Source organism: Blastomyces gilchristii, assembly GCF_000003855.2.
Source record: "Blastomyces gilchristii SLH14081 genomic scaffold supercont1.23, whole genome shotgun sequence".
In the NCBI taxonomy this organism is placed as follows: Eukaryota; Fungi; Ascomycota; class Eurotiomycetes; order Onygenales; family Ajellomycetaceae; genus Blastomyces; species Blastomyces gilchristii.
The window spans coordinates 55,787-77,260 of record NW_003101659.1 but is presented as its reverse complement, the minus strand read 5'-3'; the positions used below and the strand labels follow the sequence as shown (position 1 = coordinate 77,260).

The following is a 21,474-nucleotide window of genomic DNA, read 5'->3' as shown; positions in this document are numbered from 1 at the left end:
CCACATGTGGCAATTGGATGCTGAGTCATCAAGCAACAACCCCCATTGCCAAATATTGAAACTTTGGTAACGGATGTATATTGCGCACCAAAATCAGTGACGTCGTTGTATGGCATAAATTACAGGGGCTCAACGTATCTTTTGGAGCTTCCAATGGTCAACTTTTTCAGGGTTCTAAGCACCGGCGCTAGGAACTCTCCAGTTTGTCTCCGGTTAAAAGACCTTCCATATCACAATGACTGGCCAGCAGGATGTTTGAGGATGGCCTCTTGTTGTTAAAAATAACCTGAAATCAGTCAAAGAAGTCCGTGGTTGTTTCATCGAGGGAGTGATGCGACGCTGCGTGTGTCCATTAACTGGCCGCCTCATTCTCCAAAACAACAATCAGTCCTAGCAAACATTTTTCCTTTGGTTCCTTTGTTTATTCCTTTATTCATTTATAGTCAAAATACTTCCTTCGTTCTGTTTCCTTTTGTATATATTTCTTCCCACTTTTACTGACTTCATAGCTTCCTGGTTCTTCAACTCGCCATTTTGCAGCACTCTCATATCTTCATATTCAATGCTAGTTGATGCCAATATTGCCCATTCACTTTGAGTAAACACACGGTTGGCACAGAGATGGCCGCACAGATCGCAGGTGTCGTCTCTAAGAAGCTATTGAAGGAGTCTGCTGAAAATCGGTTTGGACAAGAGGTAAGCGCACTATTTACACCCGGTGTGCATGAAAATAGGGGTATTGCTGGCTAACTTTTCATCCTCCGGAGCACCAGGACCCATACTTCGAGACAGTACCTGCAACGAACCTCTTAGGACGCCCGACGACCAAAAAGAAGCGCAAGGCCGCCCCGGAAGGCATATCAGCCCACGATGCAAAGATATTGACCAAGGTGAAGCGGCGGGCATATAGATTGGACCTCTCTCTGTGCAATTTTTGCGGAATTCGCTTCGGATGGAGCAGCGTCATTGGTCTAGTGCCAGCGTAAGTGAATCTACAAAATTCTCCATTCTAAATAATAACCTCCCTTTGTCAAATCGTGTAGGATTTAACTAACTTTCTTCTTATTTTAAATAGAATCGGCGATGCGCTCGATATGTTTATGGCCCTGATGGTAGTAAACACTTGTAACAAAATAGAAGGTGGTCTCCCCGGCGGCATTCGAATGCGTATGCTCTTTAACATTGTTATCGACTTCTTCGTCGGCTTGATTCCTTTCATTGGCGACCTTGCGGACGCCATATATAAATGCAACACTCGAAACGCTGTTCTCCTCGAAAAGCTCCTGAAGGAACGCGGAGAGGAGAATCTGAAGCACTCAGGTTTGCCTCTGCACGAGCCTGCGCGGATTGATACAACTCATGACGGACAACCAACCATTGAAGGCTCAGGACGTAATACTTCTCCACCACGAAACGATTCACCCGCTCGACCACAACCAGCACGGGTTCACACGGACAAGTCGTCGAGAAACCCTGCTCCCTCCGCCGGGCGCAGGAGGGAGCCTGATATCGAAATGGGGAGGATGTAAACCTTTTTTCTCCTAATTTTCTCTCTCCTTCCCATTTTTTTTTTATTTTCTTTCTCTTTTGTCCGCTTTCCATATACCCCATTTGCATTTACATGAGCATAATATGGGCCGGAGTTGACTAATTTGTATATCTCTTTCCAATATCTAAGCTATGTAATAATAATATATATTTAACAATGATGCAACTCCTCGTAACTTGTGTGTTCCTGCAATATTTTAAGAATCCAAAAGCTATTAGGATGCTGCCTGTTGAGATATCAGGGCTAGCCTAATATCATCAAAGCTTGACTCGCAGCCTTTGAGATGGCAAAAATTCAGGATTTAGCCATGCAACGAGATCAGAAGTCCGTTCTGTCAACCGGATACTACGATCCCAAGTTTGTTATAGAATAAAAACAGTGGTGGTTTCACCTGTGAAGCATGTCGATCTTGCGAAATTATGGAATGCGTACTTTCAGAGGAGCATCGGAAGAAGTCGTCACTCCCGGTGAATAAACAGTAATGGTGGGTATATGGGTACATTACGCTAGAAATCAACGCAGTGCAGTCAGCTCCAAGTTTCACTGGCGGCTTTAGAAGCGTTAGCCGCGCCGGCGAGGCTGCTTTAGGTGGCTAAACTGAGAAGGGAACAACGGCAGCGTGCGGAGTTCGAAATGTTTCCGAAAATTGATAGAACAACCAATACACTCCGTAAACTAAGCTGGCGTTGATTTCGGAGGTACAAGATCCAAACGCGTCCTTGCGCATCCATAACACAACGTGCCAGTCATAGGTCGCTCTCTCCTATCCTCTAAGACATACTGAGAACCCCCTGAGCCACCTAGAGCTGAGGGGTCTTCGCCGCTCATATCGACCGGCATGCCACATAATACGCACTTATACCCAGTATCGGGGGCCGGCGCCTGAAGTTTGTCAATCGTACGAACGATATTTGCCATGATGCCTGGATACTTTTCCCCTTGCGTCTCAACATAGTGCGCAAGGAGGTCCTCGATCGATAAGTTCTTACTAGATAGATTGTCCACGGACGGACGCTCAGAGTCGACAACGTTCAGTGATTTTGGGAGCGCCAGTGAGGCGTAGGTAGATAACTCGAATTTTAAGACGTCTCGCATTGGGAAATTGAACTGGATCCCCCACGGCGTCATCCCATCACATACATCCCAAGGAGCAGAAAATCCACGGCCCTTGGCTACATTTGAGAGAGCCTTCGAAGCGAGACGCGTATCAGAATCCCCCCATAATATGGCGTCACAATCCAGCTCCTTGGCAATGGCAACAACTAGCCTCGTCAACAATATCCCATCAATGTCTGTTCGCGCGGCGGCAGTCGAAAGTGATAACCGAAAATGGTCTAAGCGTTCTTGGTCCATCTTTGACTGGTCATCCCTAAATTCAGGGCCTCCATATTCCGATATTATATCCTCTATGGCTGTATCATACTTAAATATCGAGTGTAAGGGAACCTGGGTGTATGTATGGAGAGGATACGCCTCGCAGAATAAATCCAGTCGGTGGTTGTCGGGCTGTCCACAAATTCCGACATTTAGGACATGAATTTCATAAGTACGGCGGCCTAAGCCACTCGAAATTTGCCGCTCTAGCTGAAGATTCAGAATATGGAGCAATGTCGAAGACGAGACGCCGTAAGAGAGGGGCAAGAGAAATTTTCTCTGGTTATTCTTCTCAGCGTTGCGTGGTCGATATTTCTCCATCCGCTTCACGACTTTGGATCCGATAAACAGAAAAAAGCACTGTCTGCGAAACGCCGCATCAGTACTGTCAAACAGATAGATATAGGAGTTACACCTACTGACAAAGGTCCCTCTTTCGAACCGTCTGGGTGGCCGGAGCGACCTTGCAATCAAGGCAAGGCCCCATAGCCTTTCCCGCCATAATGACTGTCTAGGCGAAGAAAATGGTGATGTAACGTTAATATGTGAGGAACAAAATAGTTGAAAAATAGTAACTATAAAAAAATATCGAAACTCTATCATATTTTTTTTTCTCCCTCGACGTCATTAGCCGCCTGGGCCTGGGGGAACTCTCTAGCTCACGTGCAAATTACGTTCCAGCCAATGATAACTACCACACGAAAGTGCAATCGCGGCTAATGCGGCTATGCAAGGATAAGAACAGACGCGGACAAAAGAAGTCGACAGCTTTCCCAGTTTAAGGGTTTCACAGTTCAAGCAGCTTTATCAACAAATGACAATAACGAAGCCCAGTATATCACCCATTTATTGTGACGGAGGAATACGGACTCGTTGAACTTCGCACGATACTCGACTGGCTTTGTTAGCTGGACGTTGAGAGCTGGTCCGAACCGGCTCTTTTAGGTTCCAGCTCCGGCCGAACCACGATGAAGGCATTACTCTCGTGCCTCTACTTAGGATTGCTTGCGACTGGAACTCTTGCGAATGAGGTGCGATTGGTAGGTTACCACATGAATCAACTCTCATCGAAGCGCACACATGGCTGACTACTTTGTTCCTAGAAACAAGATGAAGCGAATCGGCAACAATGCTCCGGGATGTACAGCCGGAAAGCTTGGGGAGGGGACCAGGATCCATTTATTCTAGTAGCGTTTGAGAAGGGTGAATTAAAGAATCCGGAGGCCGATCATCTTGTTAGTCTGGTGATATTTGAGTGGAAAGACGAAGATCTGATCGGGAGATATCCGGTAGGCGACAAGGAGAAGGCATGTCCCAAATACTTATCTGTTTCTTATTCCTCATCTTCATGTGCTAACCTATCTCAGGTACAGAAAGAGCCCATATGCGACCAAGAGAACGTCGCGGCCAAACTATGTACGAAGAAACAACTGGGTTCGTTTATCTTAGCTGAGGATGCTGCGAAAGTGTCAAAGTCTCCGATTATTTCAACAGCCATCAACCTAAAAGATCCTAAACCTATAAACTACCCCGTCGCGAAAACGGGATTTTATTGTGTCAGCACATACGCCTTCTCCGGTGATGATTACCAGGGGGTGGTAACATTTCAAAATTCGTACGGAGAGCTCCCAGCTCCCCAGATACCGAAACTCCCATTTTATGGCGCTCTTACCATTGTTTACGCGGTGATTGGGATGTAAGCATACTTCTGAGATGTCCCCTCTGAGCTGGACAAACTAACGAGACTAGCTTTTGGGCATTTTTATATGTACAAAACCGACATGATATCTGTCAGTATACTGTTTCTATTCGTCATCCCCGGCCATAGATGCGTCTTATTCTCTTACTAATGCGCCTGAAGTACCCGTCCAAAACTATATCACTGCTATCATTGTGTTCCTCATTGTCGAGCAACTTATGACCTGGGGTTTCTACGGTTAGTGCTTACTCACATTGATACTCATATTGTCGTCATGTCTAACGAATTCCCAGACTATCAAAATCGGCACGGTTCAAATGCTGTGGCCAAAGTACTTATGATCATCGTTGCCGTTCTTAATGCCGGTCGCAATTCATTCTCATTTTTCTTACTTCTAATCGTTTGCATGGGCTATGGCGTTGTGAAACCCTCACTTGGCCGCACCATGGTCTATGTCCGATTCCTTGCGATTGGCCACTTTGTGTTTGGTGTTATCTATGCTGTGGCCAGTCTATCCATCACGCCTGATAGCGCTGGGCCGTTAGTTCTGCTTGTGATTCTCCCCCTTGCAGGGACTCTGACAGCATTCTATGTCTGGACGCTGAATTCATTGAGCGCAACGATGAAAGATTTGATTGACCGAAAGCAAAACGTCAAAGCTCTCATGTATAAGAAGTTGTGGTGGTGCATCCTTGGAAGTATTGTTGTCATTTTTGGCTTCTTTTTCATCAATTCCTTTGTGTTTGCGAGCCGCAGGGTCGCGGACTTCGTTCCCGACCACTGGAAGTCAAGATGGTTCGTGCTGGATGGTTGGCTTAACATTGTCTATCTGTTCGATATTGCATTTATCGCATACCTGTGGAGACCAACGGTGAATAACAGGCGATTCGCAATGAGCGATGAGGTAAGCTCCAAAATTCGTTCCTAATATTTTTACAATTATCTAACTTGTCTGTAGATTGCACAAGAAGATGACGGGTTCGAAATTCGCTCCTTTGGCAGCTCACTCGACGAAGAGGAGAGAGTTGGTACGGGAGGACCAGATGGCCCCGAAAGGGAACTTTCCCCTGTTCTACCAAAACCTGTGGCATCTTCGTCGAACCAAAACAGACACTCTCTCGATGGTGAGACAATCTTCGCTGTTGGAGAAGACGGCGATAGATGGTCAGATTATGAATCCCCCCGCAATTCGAGCGAAAGGAAAGGCCTAATGAAGAAGGACGACGAGTAATACAGAAGAATCAATTGTTTTCAATTCCTCTATTACTATAATTTAGCTCAATGCTCGATTTTCTTTGATGCTTACCAAATTATTCTTGATGTGGTTAACAGAATGGCGTTTTTCGTTTCTTATTTTGTCTTGACTCTTTTCTATATACGATTCCTATTTGTGTATTTTTCTTTTTTCTTTTTGCGTCCTTTTTTTTTTTTTTTTTTTTCATATTTGTCTCATGCCCTTGCTATGCGCGCTTTCTATTTTGGTTCCGCTATATTCATCAACCTTCCCGCCTCGGATACACATGAATTCGATTTATGAAACTCGTTTGCTTTTACTGTCTGATGATTACTTAGGGTTTCTCAACTCTAGCAGATTCCAATGCATTCAGATTTGACATTCAGATTTGACATTTCACTTCAGCATAGGAGCCAGCTCCCCGACGTGTCATTGCATGGATCATTTTTGAAAAATTAACTATATATATCCATCTGTACACAACTTCTGACTATATCTTAAGATACTAAGAATATTGCTTTTCCTACATGTTCATAATCATCTACAACCAAATATGGTAAGCTATATCAGGCTTGAACAGCTTCAAGATTCGAGTGAGGGATAAAAATTACGTCAGGCGGATGCCAGTTTATGTAATCCTAGTTCCCCGCGTAGTTATAGAAACCCGTCCTCAAAGTTACCCGAACAATTAGCATCCATCGCACACTTATATATGTACATATTTCTATTTCTGACCTTCATCGTCCACGTTCACTCTCTGCTTTCCTGCGTCTCTGTATTTCCCTTCATTAATTTCCATTCTTCCCTCGTTGAGACAGAGAAAATCATGATGGCGGGGTCAGTCATTACCCCACCACAAACCAGCAAAGGTCTCGCGGCGTCTTTGCTCGAGGACTGCAACGCGCTCCTGTCCGAACTCGCATTCCTTCAATCCCATCTTGCAGCCATTGGTAAACCCAATGCAGTTGAATTGCGACAGTTCAAGTCTTTCGTGCAATCCGAGTTGAAATCTTTGAAGAAATTGTCAGAGCTAGCCGCGAAAACGGATACTCCGATAGATGGGCCTCTAGCCGATGGCGATGGTGATAACGATGGCGAGAAGGCTAGCCAGGATGAAGCGGAGATACGGGTCCTACACTCTCTACGATCGTCCAACCTCCCGTTCTATTCATCTGTGTGGAACGTGTCAAAATCGAGTTGTTGTGGTCTGGTTGCGTTCAGCAAGCGTTTTTACTGGTACAAAGCTAAGCGCAATGCTCATGGATCTGGAAGAGATGGAATGGACGGGATAGCTACGCCGACTTCAACCCGAGATCTTGAGCGCTCAATACAGGGATTACATGTTTCGGCAGATGCGCACAAGGCGGTCGAAGAAAATTTGAGCAAAGTAGGGTTGCAGAAGAGAAGTGTGCTGGTGGATATAGTAGCTGACAACGGGGAGGAGTGGGTCAAGGTGTCTACTGTCACTACTAGTCGGCTACTGTTCGAGTTGGCCAAAAGGGGCTGGGAAATGGGATGTGACTCGACCAGTGAAGATGGGGAGGCGCAAGGAGCCGAGGTCTATAGGCTACAGAATGATGATGACAGCGACGATGATGACGAGGATACCATCGAATTAGTAAGGCTTGCTACGGACATGAAAAAGGCGGCTGCCCTAGTCAGAGTCAGATATAAGCATCCTCGGATCCGTTTTGTGCTCCCAAAAATTGTGGAGGGGGAAACCCCCGAGGTTGATGCCATTATTAAAGATATTCGAAAAACCGGTGTTACAGTAGAGTGTAGCACGGACACAGAAGATGCGGCCAAGCTGCTGGCAGCCCCCAATGGAAAAGATAACGGCCACCACCAAACCAAGACAGTGGAAGAGCTTCTTCTGACACTACTACCGAATCCTCATCCACATATGACCTCTACATTAAATGTCGACTGTACCTTACTCCTTGCTCTAGTGTCCGATTTATCGCATTTCCAAAATATTGATCCATCAGCCGGTCATCATCCCGCAATAACCCGCCAGATTGAACTCGAGGCAAAACAGCCGTTGGTCACCTCTGAACTTTGGCCGGCAATGGGAGACAGGCAGCTTGTATGCACTGAAGAAGCCGCCAAGAGAATGTATGAAATAGTTGAGACAATCGGTACTGCAATTGAGAAGAAAAGGACGAAAATAATGATGGCGGGGGATATAAACTGTGATAGAGAGGATTTGATATCCCAGTTCCAGGAGTTATCGGACCACAAAGTTCCTTTAAATTGGAACATTCCCATTAGAGTAGTAAATGCCCATGCAGAAATTGAACGGGGCTGGGCAGACGGTGTCTTGCCGCCTGTCGCTCGCATAGTTGCGAGCCAATTAAGCGACATTAACACAAGCGTGTTCCTGTATGGCTGGGCAACTGGCCTCATGACGATCTCGAGCAATCGGACGGTAGCTAAGCAGATCGAAGTCCTTGTCGAGGAAAACAGAAATGGCGATGACGAATTGTCAGGCCCCCTAGTTTGGATATGCGATACAGCCAGAAGTTTGATTGGCAAGGACAGCAATAGGAAGGCCTGAAAACAGATACCAAATATATAGAAAAGTCATGCCTCCCATGATGCGGCGAACGCCGTGTTATGGATCTTCGATAGACATCGGCAAGAGGATTAATCTATTTACCCTATTACCCATATACCAACTAGCCTTGAAGAGAGGGTTTTGGAAACACCATTTCGAATCAGATAGTCCTTAATAAACGAACTTGTTAGAAAGCCCTTTTATTTTTCGGCCGGCTTAGCGTTATCATCTGGGAGCCAGAACGTGATCTCTTTGTCTGCTGTTGCGAACATGTTATACCGCGGATTGGCTTGCACGATAACGGAGCGGGCACGGTATGGCAGGCGGAACGCGGGCTTAAGGAATAAACTGGCGTCCGGAGATTGTTGGGTATCCCAGACGAGAGTATCAGATTGATCGCCAGCACCGCCAAGCACGTAACGTCCATCTGGAGTAAAACAAACGTCCCCCTGGCCTAATGGTTTTCCAGAACTCGAGACAGGGGCAGCACGTCCAGTGGGTCCACTTTTACCGATTAAAAACGCCTTAATATTACCCTCGAAGGCGTCCAATAGGAAATGACCGTGGTAGTCTGTTCCGACAAGAAGATGCTTGCCATCATTAGAAAACTCCAAGCGGGTCCATGCCCTGCCCCTTGTCGAAGGGGTGAATCGGTCTTCTTGTGGGGCAAGGTCAAATGTCGCAAAAGGAGGCTTGTCATAGTTTCTAAAGTCGTAGAGTAGTACTGACGATGTAGACTGAGAGGCAATTGCTATGACCGAACCCGACGGGTCAAATGCAACTAGATAAGGGGTAGCTAGTTTAAGTTTCCCTTGGGCGTTCCTCGAATTGAGATCCCACAACGCAACGGTATCGTCCTTGGAACAAGACAAAACCGCATCTGTCCCTGGAGAAACTGCAAGTGAGGTAACCCTGTCCGTATGACCGGCGAAGTATCGAAGATAACTTTCATTGTGCAAGTCTAAAAGCCGTAACGAGTCTGTAGCCTCCCATGTTAGAAACGGAATTGCTAAGCTAGCAATCTTGGACCAAGGGGAGAGCTCACCGTCCACCTTCGTGCTGGCGTGAAGTATCTGGCGCGAGTGGTGGGTGAACTTTGCCAGATGCACTCCATATTTTTTACTTGGGACAGTCTTGGTCAGTTTCCCTTCCTTAATATCAAATACTTGTAGTGTTTCATCGTCTCCGGACGCTACCAGGTAATCGCCTTGGTCGTCGAAATCCAAAGAGGTAACATTGCTAGGGAGCCCATCCGGTTTGGGAGTTCCTCGAAAAGACTGAATGAAAGGCAAGAAGGTTAGCTCTCATGCACAACACTAATAATAGCTGATTGTGCTGCTGCATTTACTCACCTTTGATGCTCTATAATTCTTGATTATATCCGTTACCTTTGCGGCGGGTTGAGGTGGGAGAGCCCCCGCGACTTCAGCCATTACGAAAAGAAAACCCGGGCAACTGAGGTGGGAATTGCGAATCAAGGAATGCCAAACAGATCGTTGGGCGAACAGCAATCAGATATCTGTATTTCTGCCCAACCCCAGTCGCCTTCCATCAGTTCTCGAATTTGACGTTGGTTTGGTTGTCTGTTTCCATTATTCAAAGCTCGCCTGCATAAAGAAGATAAATAGCTCAAGCTCGACGATCTGCGCCGGACATACATTGATCCGATCAGCCGCGGCGCTGCTGATTCCGAAGATCGGAAGTATAAGTTACAGTTTACGCATAGTAGAGTTGCGCCGATCAAAGCTATAATCTAACGCTGCGGCTGCAAAAGTCACTGTGCAACATTGTATATGCGAGGAACAAAGGAGCCAGATCTGTTGCCAAATATGCTCGTCTGACTTCTCCAGAGGCTCCATTTCCTTCGCCTCGTTCCTATTCCTCTACTTCTCTTCTTTCTTGTGTTTCGCGGATTGACCGACCGTTGGTGTCTCGCGATTCCTTCTCTCCGCTCTTTATAAATTTACTTTTTTACTTTTTTTTCATTTTTTATTTTTATTTTTTTTCCCCTTGGCCGCATTCGTTTGTCGCGGTCACGTCGTCTATCCTACCATTACACACGAAATGTCTACTACTACCGGGTGAACAACCTTGCACACACTTTTTTTCCCGCGAGAAACGAAGAAATGATTCTGACTGGTGCTCTCTCTGGGTTACAGGGCGTTTATCGCGGGAGGTCTGGCAGCGTGCGGTGCGGTCACGGTTACACACAGCTTCGAAACCGTTAAAATTCGGTATGATGGCGGTCGCGCTCTATTGTCAGCGGGAGTTTACATGTACTGACACTCCCTTGAAGTCTTCAGTTGCAAGGAGAGCTTCAGTCAAAGCAGGAAGCAGTGCGCAAATACAAGGGCGTTTTTCACGGTGTCAGAGTCATTCTCCAAAACGAAGGAGCTCGGGGCCTCTTCCGAGGGATCGGATCAGCAGTGAGCCCCATCTCCCCGTCACAATGCTTTCCTCCCTTTACCTTCTGGTAATATACTTACATACATGGTAAATATAGTATATCTATCAGGTCCTCCTTAATGGCTGTCGTCTTGGGTTTTACGAACCTCTTCGGGTAGGCGTCACGAAAGCGATTTACAAAGACCCAGCCCACCAATCCCTCGGCATAAATGTCTTTTCGGGAGCTGCATCGGGCATCTTGGGTGCTGCCGCCGGATCTCCCTTTTTCCTAGTAAAAACACGACTCCAATCGTTTTCTCCATTCCTGCCTGTAGGTACACAGCATATGTATAGAAACTCCGTGGATGGACTACGCCAAATTCACAGAGGTGAGGGCGTGAGAGGCCTATATCGTGGAGTTTATGCCGCTATGGTCCGTACCGGATTTGGTAGCTCGGTGCAACTACCTACATATTTCTTCGCAAAACGGCGGTTGATAAAACACCTCGGAATGGAAGATGGCCCTGCATTGCACCTGGCGAGTAGTGCCTGTAGCGGCTTCGTCGTCTGTTGTGTTATGCACCCTCCTGGTATGACAATTCAACCCCAATTAATATGGGGTTTTCTCAAAATTCGGGCTTGGCTGATTGCATTTCTAGATACCATCATGTCGCGAATGTATAACCAAACCGGAAACCTCTACAAGGGTGTTTTTGACTGCCTCTACAAGACCATCAGTAAAGAAGGTGTTCTTGCGATATATAAAGGATACTTTGCTCACTTGGCACGTATTCTACCCCATACGGTGCGTCTCTAATCCAATCACTTCCTCCCCAGATATTCACACTCAGGCATCTATAACCAACTAAAAAAAACTTAGGTTTTGACCCTGAGTTTGGCCGAACAAACCAACAAACTTCTACGGAGAGTAGAAGACCGCATCATACCAGAATCAGTCAGGGAAAAAATGTAGTTCTCCAATAGTTTTCAAAAAAATATACCAGACGATCAGATACCCATTTGCAGCAAATGTTGCCTGGTTATATCGTTTACTTCAATCACTCGATAGCGTCTCTTTACCGTTCCCCCCTACTTCGAGCATCGGCTAGAGAGCTTTGGAATTTTCCTCGTTTCAGTCTCATATTATCGTTTTCGGCTTTGTTCAGGTGGTTTAATATCAAGCTTTAGAATTTTAGATTTTGGGCCTCGTTTGTTTTCTGATTTCCCCAGCCGCCTTTTTTTCCCTTTCCCTTTTCAGCAGACTCGAGGCCCGTTTCATTGTCACTCAGGGGGGGTATCTTTGTTTTGTAACTACACTTCCGTGGCAGGTATGCAGTGAAAATTTATAACCGTGCCCTGGTTAAACGGGCTGATGTGCAAATTCTGTTGCCCCGATACATTTCGGATATATTCAATCATCAAAATAGGATACTCATCAATTTCCCAAGTCATTATTGGATCGAAGAATTTAGCGCTCAGAGAAGGGGGCAGATGAGATCAGGCAACAGTTGCAGCCACGAAAGCTTTTACAACGGCCGCAGAACCTCGTTCTTTCAAAGAAACGCAAGCGAAGCACATACATAGAGCAACGATATAACCCTGATAAACACACTCAAGTCTCAACCCCTGACAATGTCTTCCGGAGCCGAAACTCAAATCTCCCGCCGCAAACTTTTGCAGTTTGGGGACAGTGAGTTTCTAAGCTTTTGTCTCGTCGCGAATTCAACAATTCGCTGCCCTTGGTTACATTGATGTTGCCATAAATCTTATTTCCTGCCTCAATGCGCACGTGAGATATTGCAAGGCCAATGTACATGTACAACCTCTATGGCTACTGCGGACAGAGTTGGGCAAATGGCCCGTCGGAGAAGAAGAAAAAGTGAAACAGAGAATTACGAAAAGTAAGGAGAAAAAAATCTATACGCCTCAAGCGGGCCAGAGAGGAGGTGGAGGGGGAGTGAGGGAGGGGACAAAAGAAGCGGATGTAACGATGGAGGATGTCTACAATGAGATACGGGCTTTGGAAGATATATATGCCCGCACTTGGTTCTACAAGGCTCGAAAGATTGTTTTCAAGGCACAATCTGGGCGTGGAGAAGTGGAATGCTTGGGAAGCGAGGATATATCTCTTCCGGTATTGAAACCCTCCTGGACTCCTTTGAGAAAGTCAAGTCCAACTCCCGGGACGCAAGCACCGGCGCTGCTGCCATGACTGCGTCAGCTACACTTGTCAGCGCATTGGACCTGAGATGGTTGCTCAAAGAAAGGAGGTATGCGCAAGAGGGTCTTATTTCGGTAGAAGAGCTTGTGGGCATCTTTGCAAAGCGAATGGAGGCGAATGAGCAATTGACCTATCTTACGCAATCGCGAAGAGCTTGGGAGGCTTTGAAAGATGGCACCTTGGCCAGAGCTATCGGTGTAAAACGATGACAAAGTACGGGGCTACGCAAATGAACTCGAGGAGACTATTGTCGAGCGAATTCGGGAAGGGAGGATGGAGCTTGACCCCCTCACCATGCGAGAGATGCTGAAAATCCTAGACAACAATACCCGGACGAATCCTGACAGCCTCCGGGATTACATGGATGGCCCTCCTGGGTCCTTATTCCACGACCCCGCAAGCCTGGAGGAAATTGCAGCAACTGAAAGAGAGCTGGGCATTAAGCTGCCAGCAGATTATAAAGAATTTATCGCCATCACGGACGGGTTTGAGCAAAGCTGGAGCGGTATAATTTCGGACCCTCCTCTTCACCCCCTCGACGAGATACGCTGGCTGGAAGATGATGAGGACTACTTCCTTGATCTCGAGATCGAGCTGATCAACCCCGGGTTTCCATATGGCATGTGGCCAACGGTGGGGAAATCAATCGAGATCGGGTGCGAGGACATTGATAATGTCTGGTTGATTCCTCCCTCGAAGGTCCAGGAGGTCCAGGGTCGGCTTTTAGAGATCATGCAGAGTGGAAAATATGATGATGCGCTGAAAAGGCGTCTTGTGGGCGAGATGTAGTCCTTTGTAGGGAGCATGGAAAATTTCATGAAGCTTGAATGGTGTTTGGTTACATGGTCGTCTGGCGGCGTTGCGTCGATGAGATCCTATCCCAGCTTTACTACCTACACGAGGGAAAAGGTGGAAGGCTCCTCAAGAAGCGTTAATGGCGAACTGCGGCCAGAGAAGTTCTTCGGATATCAGTGCTGTTGAGGCGCCTCTCGAAATATTGATAGGAAAAAGACTTCCCCGACCAAGCAGCCTTAAGTAATGGAAGAGAGCACATTGTCTCCTTTCGGCGCGGGACGGCGGCGCAGTTGTGTGACATTGAGGTACCTTACCTTGCTTCGCCGGGATACGGACAAACTGCGCCAGCTACTAACATCGTTGGTAGGTTCCAGACACTAACCTAACTATTATTTATCGATCCCTGATATTCGCCGGTAGCAAGCCACGACCGGAGAATAAAATGCTGCACCGTGGCTCAAGCGCATTTCATCTCCTGCCATCAATTCTTCAGAAGACTCAGCCTGCCAGGACTGCATTAGATATTTCACTCAGGTTTCGGTGATCGAGAAGAGTTAGCTGCCCATTCATGATTGTATTTCCCCCTGCCATCCACGCTCCAGCTTCCGAAGCTATTTTCATGTTTGTATACTACTCTCAAATTTCTGCCGATGCATGTCCAAACTACGGAGTAAAAACGATATTGATAGAACAAGTAACTACGCTGCGTATGCGCGTGCCAAGTAAATTAGTCAACCGGCCCCAAGTTCGACTCTATAAAAATATCCCGACCCCGGTCTCCGAGCAATGCGATTGGCACGGTCTCAGTTGGTTACTATTATTTCTTTCTTTTCTTTTGATGGAAGGTTGGAGTATGCATTCAAGAGCTACTACGTGGCCTTTTTATGATGCTTGCGAATCGCCGAATTCACCTGGCTGTGGGTGGAACCGGTCGGCCCGCAAATTTAATCTATCGCATTTCTTAGCATTCCTTGGCAATGATATTTAACCTCATTTATGGAGGATCCTCTCAAAAGTTTTGATTAGTGCTAAGAATTTAAGCTGTAATACTGTTATCATTCCATTTCTCAAGTCCCTGGGATTTAGGCTAGCTTTAGTTAAGCTGTAGCTGGTTATTCAGGTGCCACAGACTTTAACCTCTCTTAGAACTCTGGTTAAGAGAGGGAATGAGAATACTTTATGCCTGTAACAAAGTTAGTTACACCTTAAATTCGTAGTGCTAATCAAACTTTTGAGAGGATCCTCTGTAAAACGGATTTTAATATTACAGTGTAGAAGTTAAAACATGAAATTCATGATCCCATTTAAAAAAATGTGACGAGGACTAGACAGTAGTAACTAATAGTAGTAGTCCCACTGGTAAGTCGTCCCACTGGTAGTCCTACTCGTGGTAGTCCCACTAGGACTGTATGAGTAGTCCCAGTATTGTGCACTGGGACCAATCAATCTGGTAATGGGCCTACTAAATATTTTGGTCCTAGTCCCATGGTATTCGACCATGCTACTAAGGTAGTAGATAGGTTGGAGGAACTTCAGAGGGGTTGGCCCTAGGACTCCGGAGAGATGTCAGAGATGATGCTTTAGATATGGTTGATCGAATGGAATTCAGCTATTTGTCTTTTAGCTATAAGTATATATATCGCTGTTGGCTAAATCTGTTGGGTTTCAATCCTCCTCCACTGTTGCGTTCATTCCCGGCCCACCCCGGACGAAGAGTAGGCATGCTGAAATGACTTCTCCATGTGCTGCGGATGCAAATGAATTTTGCAAGGGAAGACGATTTGGTTTGTCCGTTCCCTCACGCCTTCTCCTCCTCATGGAATTATCTCTCCGCCCCGGGAAGACCGTTCTTGTGAGCGATAAAGAACGGCGTGCCCGGTGAGGATATTTAATCTCCCAAATTTGCCGGCACTCTCCTTATATCTTATTCCCAGGCTTTTATTCTTTTTTTGCTTCCTTTGGATTTTGATAGACTTCATTGATACCGTATTGGCACGATGCATTTATCCGTATCTATCCGTATTTGTGTGAATAGTTTTGTCGTCTTTTCCCAAGCGGCATATACTCTGATAGACGACTATACAGCGAGGACCTTTTTCCAGGCATTTGATTTCTTCTCGGTGAGTCCTGGCATCGATCGTCATTTAGCTGAGTGTAACCCAGCCGGAATATCTGCTCACTAGTTTGTATATTCTAGGGTGACGATCCTACTCATGGATATGTCAATTATCTCGATCGAACCACCGCGAGATATCAGGGGCTAGTCTCTTCTACAGACGACGTTATATATATGGGAGTCGATAGCACAAACGTCGCCTCCGGAAGAGGGCGATCTAGTGTTCGAGTTAGCAGCAAGAAGGAATATGATAAAGGCCTGATAATCACGGACATTGAGCACATGCCCGGTGGGATTTGCGGGACCTGGCCTGCATTGTAAGTAAAAACATAGATTATCCTCCGAGGTGAGTTCTCGTATCAATGAAGAACCAGACTGACAAAGTTATAACCTCCCATCAGCTGGACCGTTGGGCCAAACTGGCCTAATAATGGCGAAATTGATATTGTGGAAGGAGTCAACACGCAAGCTACTAACTTAATGTCCATGCACACCAACTACGGTTGCAGTATTACTAACTCGGGAAGTTTCACGGGCACCATCCTGACATCGAACTGCGATGTCAATGCTGCGGGACAACCCCCCAACGCCGGTTGTGGCATCAGCTCCTCGGACACGGCATCGTACGGTGCTGGATTCAACGCAAATGGAGGCGGAGTGTACGCCACAGAAATAACACCATCTGCAGTCACCGTGTGGTTCTTCCCACGTAATGATATCCCTAAGGATATCATTGCTAGAACCCCAGATCCAGCGTCGTGGCCTAGGCCGATGGCCCAGTTCCAGGGTCAATGTGACATTGCCGCTCACATTAAGCTGCAGAGGATCGTATGTCATTGCTTGATTGCTTTGTTCTTGACACACAAACTTCCAGATGTGGTAGCTAACGTATCATCCCGTAGGTTTTCGACATCACGTTCTGTGGCGATTGGGCTGGTAATGTCTGGTCTAGCAGCAGCTGTGCAGCGAGAGCTCCGACATGCCGGGAATTTGTGCAGAATAATCCGACCGAGTTCAAGGGCGCGTTCTGGCTTGTTAAATATGTCCGTGTCTTCGCCAAGAATGATGCCGCATATTAACACGAGGAGCTTGACCCAGTTTCATGTCATTTTCTGATGCTTTTCTTGGCTTATTTCAAATTTCGTTGGACCATCGCATGTTGCGTGTGTACATGTACATGTACATACCCCATTCGTTATCATGTATATAGATATAGACATTGTTAGGAGTATTCCTTGACAGATCTCACAACATTTTCATGATCCCAGTTATAGAACGCTCTCAGGTGTATAGAGCCCCCAAGGTGTGATAGAGCCCCCCAGGTATAGAGATCCCCAGATATGGAGGCGTCTGAGATAGAGCTCCCCCAGATATAGAGACCTCCAGGTAAGAAATCACCAGGTATAGAGACTCTCTGGGTACAGAGGCCTCAGGGAATAGTGGCCCCAGAGTATAGAGACTCCTTGAGTGCCTATGCAAGTGTTGTGTAAATCGTTTACCAATTTGAAGCGCAGAATTTCTGATTTGGTCGAAAGGTGCCAAGCAATGACGTGACAGGACAAAACAAACAATGCAAACCCACCTCGCGTTTACGTGATTTGTTTGCTGCCGAAGTCGCGCTGATTCGCGTAGTCCCGTGACTTAGCGTGTTGCCTGCCTGCCTATTTATTTCTTCGCCCTCGCCATCGTTTGTATCTTCAATCTCCCATCTCACCCTCAACACCAGGTTTGCTGTTCTCACACCACGCAACTTCTCGTCTCTATTGTCTCAATTGTTTCACTGTGTCTTAATACTCGCTACAATGGCTTCTCAAGTCAGCCCGTCGAAACAGGTATGCTTCTGAGCCTCCACGCGCTACTCCCCTCGTACCCGACGCGTCCATGATAATAGATGACCGTGTGCAGCTAACAGCTTCATGTAGACTGCATCCTCGCTGGAAAACCTGAAAATGAATGACTCTCCTGCTAAGAAGCTCAACTTCGAGCCTACCGGCAAGGAAAATGCTACGACGCCCGTCGCTCTCGTCCTTGACCCCAAGCTGCTTGAGAAGAAAGAGACTACGCCTCTGAGACCAGAGGAGACAGAGAAGAAAGCTCTGACTGGAATGAAAGCGCTCGAGGCAGAGGAGCCATTGCTCCAGGAGAACCCAAACAGATTTGTTTTGTTTCCACTTAAATATCACGAGGTATGTTCCCACTCCCTTCGACGCGTCACGCGTAAAGTGGTGTTTTTCCTTCTCAACACGTCCTAAAAGCTAAACTAACGCGATTCAATATAGATCTGGCAAATGTATAAGAAAGCGGAGGCGTCATTCTGGACTGCAGAAGAAATTGATCTATCAAAAGATCTTCACGATTGGAACAACAGATTGAACGATGATGAGCGATACTTTATCTCCCATGTCTTGGCATTCTTCGCTGCCTCGGATGGCATTGTCAACGAGAACCTGGTCGAGCGTTTCAGCAGTGAAGTTCAGGTTCCTGAGGCTCGCTGCTTCTACGGCTTCCAGATCATGATGGAGAATATTCATTCCGAGACTTACTCTCTCCTAATCGACACGTATATCAAAGAGCCAAAGCAGCGAACTTATCTGTTCGATGCCATTGACACCAGTATGGATTCTTCCCCACTCTAATTTTAGAGAAATTTCCACCTAACGCGTTCTCTAGTTCCATGCATCCGCAAGAAGGCTGATTGGGCCATCCGGTGGATCGAAGATAAAGAATCTAGCTTCGCGCAGCGCCTCGTCGCCTTCGCAGCTGTCGAAGGCATCTTCTTTAGTGGATCCTTTGCTTCTATCTTCTGGCTCAAGAAACGGGGTCTCATGCCTGGCCTTACCTTTTCTAACGAGCTTATCTCTCGTGACGAGGGCTTACACACTGATTTCGCCTGTCTTCTCTTCTCCCACCTCCGCCACCGCCCCAGCCCAGAGGCGGTTGAGAGGATCATCACGGAGGCCGTCACGATAGAGCAGGAATTCCTCTCAGATGCGCTCCCAGTCGCGCTTCTCGGAATGAACGCCAAGCTCATGTGCCAATACATCGAGTTTGTCGCTGACCGCCTCCTCGTTGCATTGGGCAACAAGAAAGTCTACAACTCCACCAACCCATTTGACTTCATGGACAACATCTCGCTAGCTGGCAAGACCAACTTCTTTGAAAAGCGTGTTGGCGACTACCAAAAAGCCGGTGTCATGGCAAGCACCAAGAAAGAAGCTGCTACTGAAGAAACGGAGAAGCAGATCGAGAATGGAGGTGCATTCACCTTCGACGAAGACTTCTAAACTGTTTCGTGTCATTGCTTTCTTGGGATGGATAGACTCCTCTCCATCTTGTATTTGACGTCTGTGACGCATATACCCCCCATTCTACTTTCTTGTTTCGGACTTCATACCCCCAGTCACAGTGTATATTTCTACACTTCAGATACCCTCTAGTGGTTTCTGCCTCGGATAACCTGTACTTCTATGTGTGGCTCTTTTTGGTGCATTGTACTCGCTTATGTGTTTTTCTGTTATCTTTTTTTCCCCTCTCACCTCGTAATATTGGCTCCATGACTGCATTTGATGTTCCTTTTTCCTTCGTCCTCATCGTTTTACCGGCTGGGTCTCATGACAAATTCTTACGTATTGGGTTACGGCGTCTCCTACTATTTATTTATATTTTTACTCCTGTCCTTGCCCGTCTTATGTTGTATCTTGCATTATGTTTATCCTCAATTTCAAAATGTGTCCCAGAAACAAGAAAAGCAAAGGGCAGGCGGAGATGAGAAATTTCTGTCTGCTCTTTTGCATAATCTAGTTTTTAGCAGCCAAATATATAACGTCACTGATGAAAAAGCCTTCCGCCCATCCGAGTTATACAGGTGCAAATATGGCTTGGGGTGGAACACAAGGATGAGGCCACCGGAATCATGGCTCTTGACTCTGTCATGTATGTATGAATCAATTTAACCAACCACAGCGCGGATAATTTATGTCAGATATTTTCTATAAACAATAAACGAGGGAGAAAAATACTCTTGAAGTAGCCATCTATTGTATCCGGTCCCATGTTTCGAGTCTCATGATCTCTCTCAATAGAAAATCCCATAATTATGTACCTGAAAATGAAAGGGGGAGGGGCAATAAATAAATAATATCAAAATAGCCTACTTCTTCCCCTTCCCTTTCTTCTTCGATTTCCCCCCACCACCACTGCTAGAACCCTTTCCACCAGCACCAGCACCGGGTCCCGATGTAGTCGCAGTCGCAGACGCAGGCGCAGTCGCAGCATCTGTCATCTCCGTATCCCCAGCCATACCGGTATCTGCTGCTATTGGCTCAACAACCGGCGCGCCGCTCGCCAATTTGCCCAGGCCAGCAATCAGCCGGCCGACTTCCGCGGCTTTGTTCGTGCGGTATTTGAGGCAGATGCCGCTGGTTGGATGGAAGGTTTTGAGGGTTATGGTTGCGGGGGTTGGTGTTTGTGTTTGTGTCTGTGATTGTGATTGAGTCTGTGTGGATGGTGTCGAGGTACCTGTAGGGGCGGGTTTTGGTTTCGTGGAGGTGGGTTGGGATGATGATTTTTTGGGGCGAGGGTATGAGTATTTTGTTGTTATTCGGGTCTGAAGGGATTAAAGAGAAGGAGGGCGGTGTTAGTGATATATTTGTATATTTGCGCTTGGATGCATAAATAACTATTGATCAGGGCTCTCACTCGACATACCGTGTCTGGATAAGCCTGGAGCAGGAGCGCTGACTGCTCTAGATATTCCTGTGAAGTGGATAGGTACGGCATTTTTGTGGTTTTCGCTTCCCTCTTCCACTCGCTCAGGATCAATACTGGCACCGATTTCACCTCAGAGCTCAAACCGCTGAGCGTACTTCGGTCAAGGTGGTTGATCTCCAACAGGATGCGCCTGGGTTTAGCCGCCCGCTATCTGCTTTCAATTATGCAGGGCGGTGTCGAGGTATGATTTCGTTATACATATATGCTCAAAGTATTGAAGTATTGGCCAGGTATGTAAACCTCTGTTCAAGGTCCAAGGGTCTATCGAGAGGGATGATACGCGGACTTTCGAAGGGGTTTTTTTTTTTTTTTTTTTTTTTTTGCTCTTGCTCGACGTGGAGGAAAGTCTGCAAGGTCTGTTAATTGGTTTATGATTCGTACATATAGAAGAAGATAGATGTGTACCCAAGTGGTAAGTAATACGGAAGTTATATCAGAAGGTTATCGGGTGTTAACATGGGGTGTTTTGTTGGAGCAAATAGACGTGGTGGTGTGAGTGTGGTGGAGTGGGGAAAGTGAAAAATTGGAGCCGCAACGTTAGCCGCCATTTATATCGGCGTCAGAGCTTGGGTTGGAGTTTATTTATCTCACATACCATACCAACCAAGTACATACATTTTAACTATATCCGAAAAAATATATGAAAATTGAATGTCCATTCAGTCATTTTGAAGAGACAAAAAACAGCCTGGAATATTCCCGAAATATACATATATTCATCCCATAATATACCTCCCTATCATGATCAGATATTTGCTATTCATACGGATTATG

General features: G+C 46.4%; 10 protein-coding genes across 12 annotated transcripts; 7 read left to right on the top strand and 3 right to left on the bottom strand.

Moving 5' to 3' along the window:
* The first annotated feature begins 104 nt into the window (after positions 1–104).
* Positions 105–2,171, top strand: BDBG_08225 (uncharacterized protein). Its single transcript, XM_002621148.2, has 3 exons — positions 105–696; positions 774–982; positions 1,076–2,171. Exons 1-3 carry the CDS (start codon positions 622–624, stop codon positions 1,527–1,529), a joined length of 738 nt encoding a protein of 245 aa, XP_002621194.1. The 5' UTR covers positions 105–621; the 3' UTR covers positions 1,530–2,171.
* On the bottom strand, positions 863–3,536 carry BDBG_08224. 2 transcript variants are annotated; one of them, XM_002621147.2, is made up of 2 exons: positions 3,343–3,536; positions 863–3,287 (listed from the first exon to the last, which is right to left on the bottom strand). In XM_002621147.2, the coding sequence occupies exons 1-2, from the start codon at positions 3,423–3,425 to the stop codon at positions 2,225–2,227; spliced, it is 1,146 nt and encodes a 381-aa protein (XP_002621193.1). In that variant the 5' UTR covers positions 3,426–3,536; the 3' UTR covers positions 863–2,224. The 2 variants fall into 2 exon arrangements, with proteins under 2 accessions (XP_002621193.1, XP_031580645.1); XM_031723470.1 differs by having other exon boundaries at positions 3,347–3,460.
* Positions 3,537–3,615: 79 nt separating this feature from the next.
* BDBG_08223 lies at positions 3,616–6,395 on the top strand. Of its 2 annotated transcripts, none has more exons than XM_031723468.1 (7): positions 3,616–3,963; positions 4,027–4,230; positions 4,291–4,619; positions 4,673–4,713; positions 4,785–4,859; positions 4,916–5,526; positions 5,581–6,395. In XM_031723468.1, exons 1-7 carry the CDS (start codon positions 3,892–3,894, stop codon positions 5,851–5,853), a joined length of 1,605 nt encoding a protein of 534 aa, XP_031580644.1. In that variant the 5' UTR covers positions 3,616–3,891; the 3' UTR covers positions 5,854–6,395. The 2 variants fall into 2 exon arrangements, with proteins under 2 accessions (XP_031580644.1, XP_031580643.1); XM_031723469.1 differs by having other exon boundaries at positions 3,647–3,963; positions 4,297–4,619; positions 5,581–6,384.
* BDBG_08221 (WD repeat protein) lies at positions 6,171–10,093 on the bottom strand. The gene is made up of 3 exons (XM_031723467.1): positions 9,766–10,093; positions 9,459–9,690; positions 6,171–9,392 (listed from the first exon to the last, which is right to left on the bottom strand). The coding sequence occupies exons 1-3, from the start codon at positions 9,844–9,846 to the stop codon at positions 8,614–8,616; spliced, it is 1,092 nt and encodes a 363-aa protein (XP_031580642.1). The 5' UTR covers positions 9,847–10,093; the 3' UTR covers positions 6,171–8,613.
* BDBG_08222 (uncharacterized protein) lies at positions 6,521–9,383 on the top strand. Its single transcript, XM_002621145.2, has one exon. It carries the CDS (start codon positions 6,569–6,571, stop codon positions 8,411–8,413), a length of 1,845 nt encoding a protein of 614 aa, XP_002621191.2. The 5' UTR covers positions 6,521–6,568; the 3' UTR covers positions 8,414–9,383.
* Positions 10,094–10,477: 384 nt separating the features above from the next.
* BDBG_08220 (solute carrier family 25, member 46) lies at positions 10,478–11,771 on the top strand (the record flags this gene model as incomplete). The annotated part of the gene is made up of 6 exons (XM_031723466.1): positions 10,478–10,494; positions 10,573–10,647; positions 10,710–10,839; positions 10,917–11,388; positions 11,458–11,603; positions 11,679–11,771. 6 exons carry the CDS (start codon positions 10,478–10,480, stop codon positions 11,769–11,771), a joined length of 933 nt encoding a protein of 310 aa, XP_031580641.1.
* Positions 11,772–12,901: 1,130 nt separating this feature from the next.
* On the top strand, positions 12,902–13,808 carry BDBG_08219 (uncharacterized protein; the record flags this gene model as incomplete). The annotated part of the gene is made up of 2 exons (XM_031723465.1): positions 12,902–13,214; positions 13,339–13,808. The coding sequence occupies 2 exons, from the start codon at positions 12,902–12,904 to the stop codon at positions 13,806–13,808; spliced, it is 783 nt and encodes a 260-aa protein (XP_031580640.1).
* A 1,456-nt stretch (positions 13,809–15,264) lies between these two features.
* On the top strand, positions 15,265–17,328 carry BDBG_08218 (endo-1,3(4)-beta-glucanase). Its single transcript, XM_031723464.1, has 4 exons — positions 15,265–15,934; positions 16,012–16,247; positions 16,332–16,758; positions 16,833–17,328. Exons 1-4 carry the CDS (start codon positions 15,812–15,814, stop codon positions 17,007–17,009), a joined length of 963 nt encoding a protein of 320 aa, XP_031580639.1. The 5' UTR covers positions 15,265–15,811; the 3' UTR covers positions 17,010–17,328.
* Positions 17,329–17,598: 270 nt separating this feature from the next.
* Positions 17,599–20,991, top strand: BDBG_08217 (ribonucleoside-diphosphate reductase small chain). The gene is made up of 4 exons (XM_002621140.2): positions 17,599–17,762; positions 17,853–18,116; positions 18,210–18,543; positions 18,601–20,991. Exons 1-4 carry the CDS (start codon positions 17,733–17,735, stop codon positions 19,212–19,214), a joined length of 1,242 nt encoding a protein of 413 aa, XP_002621186.1. The 5' UTR covers positions 17,599–17,732; the 3' UTR covers positions 19,215–20,991.
* BDBG_08216 (uncharacterized protein) lies at positions 19,196–21,474 on the bottom strand. Its single transcript, XM_002621139.2, has 2 exons — positions 20,638–21,474; positions 19,196–20,536 (listed from the first exon to the last, which is right to left on the bottom strand). The coding sequence occupies exons 1-2, from the start codon at positions 20,707–20,709 to the stop codon at positions 20,081–20,083; spliced, it is 528 nt and encodes a 175-aa protein (XP_002621185.1). The 5' UTR covers positions 20,710–21,474; the 3' UTR covers positions 19,196–20,080.

Coding starts and splice junctions, on each gene's coding strand:
- BDBG_08218 (XM_031723464.1), top strand. CDS start 15,812: ATGCATTTATCCGTATCTATCCGTATTTGTGTGAATAGTTTTGTCGTC. Junction 15,935..16,011: donor AGGCATTTGATTTCTTCTCG/GTGAGTCCTGGC, acceptor TGTATATTCTAG/GGTGACGATCCTACTCATGG. Junction 16,759..16,832: donor ACATTAAGCTGCAGAGGATC/GTATGTCATTGC, acceptor ATCATCCCGTAG/GTTTTCGACATCACGTTCTG.
- BDBG_08223 (XM_031723468.1), top strand. CDS start 3,892: ATGAAGGCATTACTCTCGTGCCTCTACTTAGGATTGCTTGCGACTGGA. Junction 4,714..4,784: donor ACAAAACCGACATGATATCT/GTCAGTATACTG, acceptor ATGCGCCTGAAG/TACCCGTCCAAAACTATATC. Junction 5,527..5,580: donor GATTCGCAATGAGCGATGAG/GTAAGCTCCAAA, acceptor ACTTGTCTGTAG/ATTGCACAAGAAGATGACGG.
- BDBG_08221 (XM_031723467.1), bottom strand. CDS start 9,846: ATGGCTGAAGTCGCGGGGGCTCTCCCACCTCAACCCGCCGCAAAGGTA. Junction 9,691..9,765: donor AGAATTATAGAGCATCAAAG/GTGAGTAAATGC, acceptor CCTTTCATTCAG/TCTTTTCGAGGAACTCCCAA. Junction 9,393..9,458: donor CGCCAGCACGAAGGTGGACG/GTGAGCTCTCCC, acceptor GGGAGGCTACAG/ACTCGTTACGGCTTTTAGAC.
- BDBG_08216 (XM_002621139.2), bottom strand. CDS start 20,709: ATGCCGTACCTATCCACTTCACAGGAATATCTAGAGCAGTCAGCGCTC. Junction 20,537..20,637: donor TCCAGGCTTATCCAGACACG/GTATGTCGAGTG, acceptor TAATCCCTTCAG/ACCCGAATAACAACAAAATA.
- BDBG_08225 (XM_002621148.2), top strand. CDS start 622: ATGGCCGCACAGATCGCAGGTGTCGTCTCTAAGAAGCTATTGAAGGAG. Junction 697..773: donor AAAATCGGTTTGGACAAGAG/GTAAGCGCACTA, acceptor CCGGAGCACCAG/GACCCATACTTCGAGACAGT. Junction 983..1,075: donor GTCATTGGTCTAGTGCCAGC/GTAAGTGAATCT, acceptor TATTTTAAATAG/AATCGGCGATGCGCTCGATA.
- BDBG_08217 (XM_002621140.2), top strand. CDS start 17,733: ATGGCTTCTCAAGTCAGCCCGTCGAAACAG. Junction 17,763..17,852: donor AAGTCAGCCCGTCGAAACAG/GTATGCTTCTGA, acceptor AGCTTCATGTAG/ACTGCATCCTCGCTGGAAAA. Junction 18,117..18,209: donor TTCCACTTAAATATCACGAG/GTATGTTCCCAC, acceptor GATTCAATATAG/ATCTGGCAAATGTATAAGAA.
- BDBG_08224 (XM_002621147.2), bottom strand. CDS start 3,425: ATGGCGGGAAAGGCTATGGGGCCTTGCCTTGATTGCAAGGTCGCTCCG. Junction 3,288..3,342: donor CGAAAGAGGGACCTTTGTCA/GTAGGTGTAACT, acceptor GGCGTTTCGCAG/ACAGTGCTTTTTTCTGTTTA.
- BDBG_08222 (XM_002621145.2), top strand. CDS start 6,569: ATGTACATATTTCTATTTCTGACCTTCATCGTCCACGTTCACTCTCTG.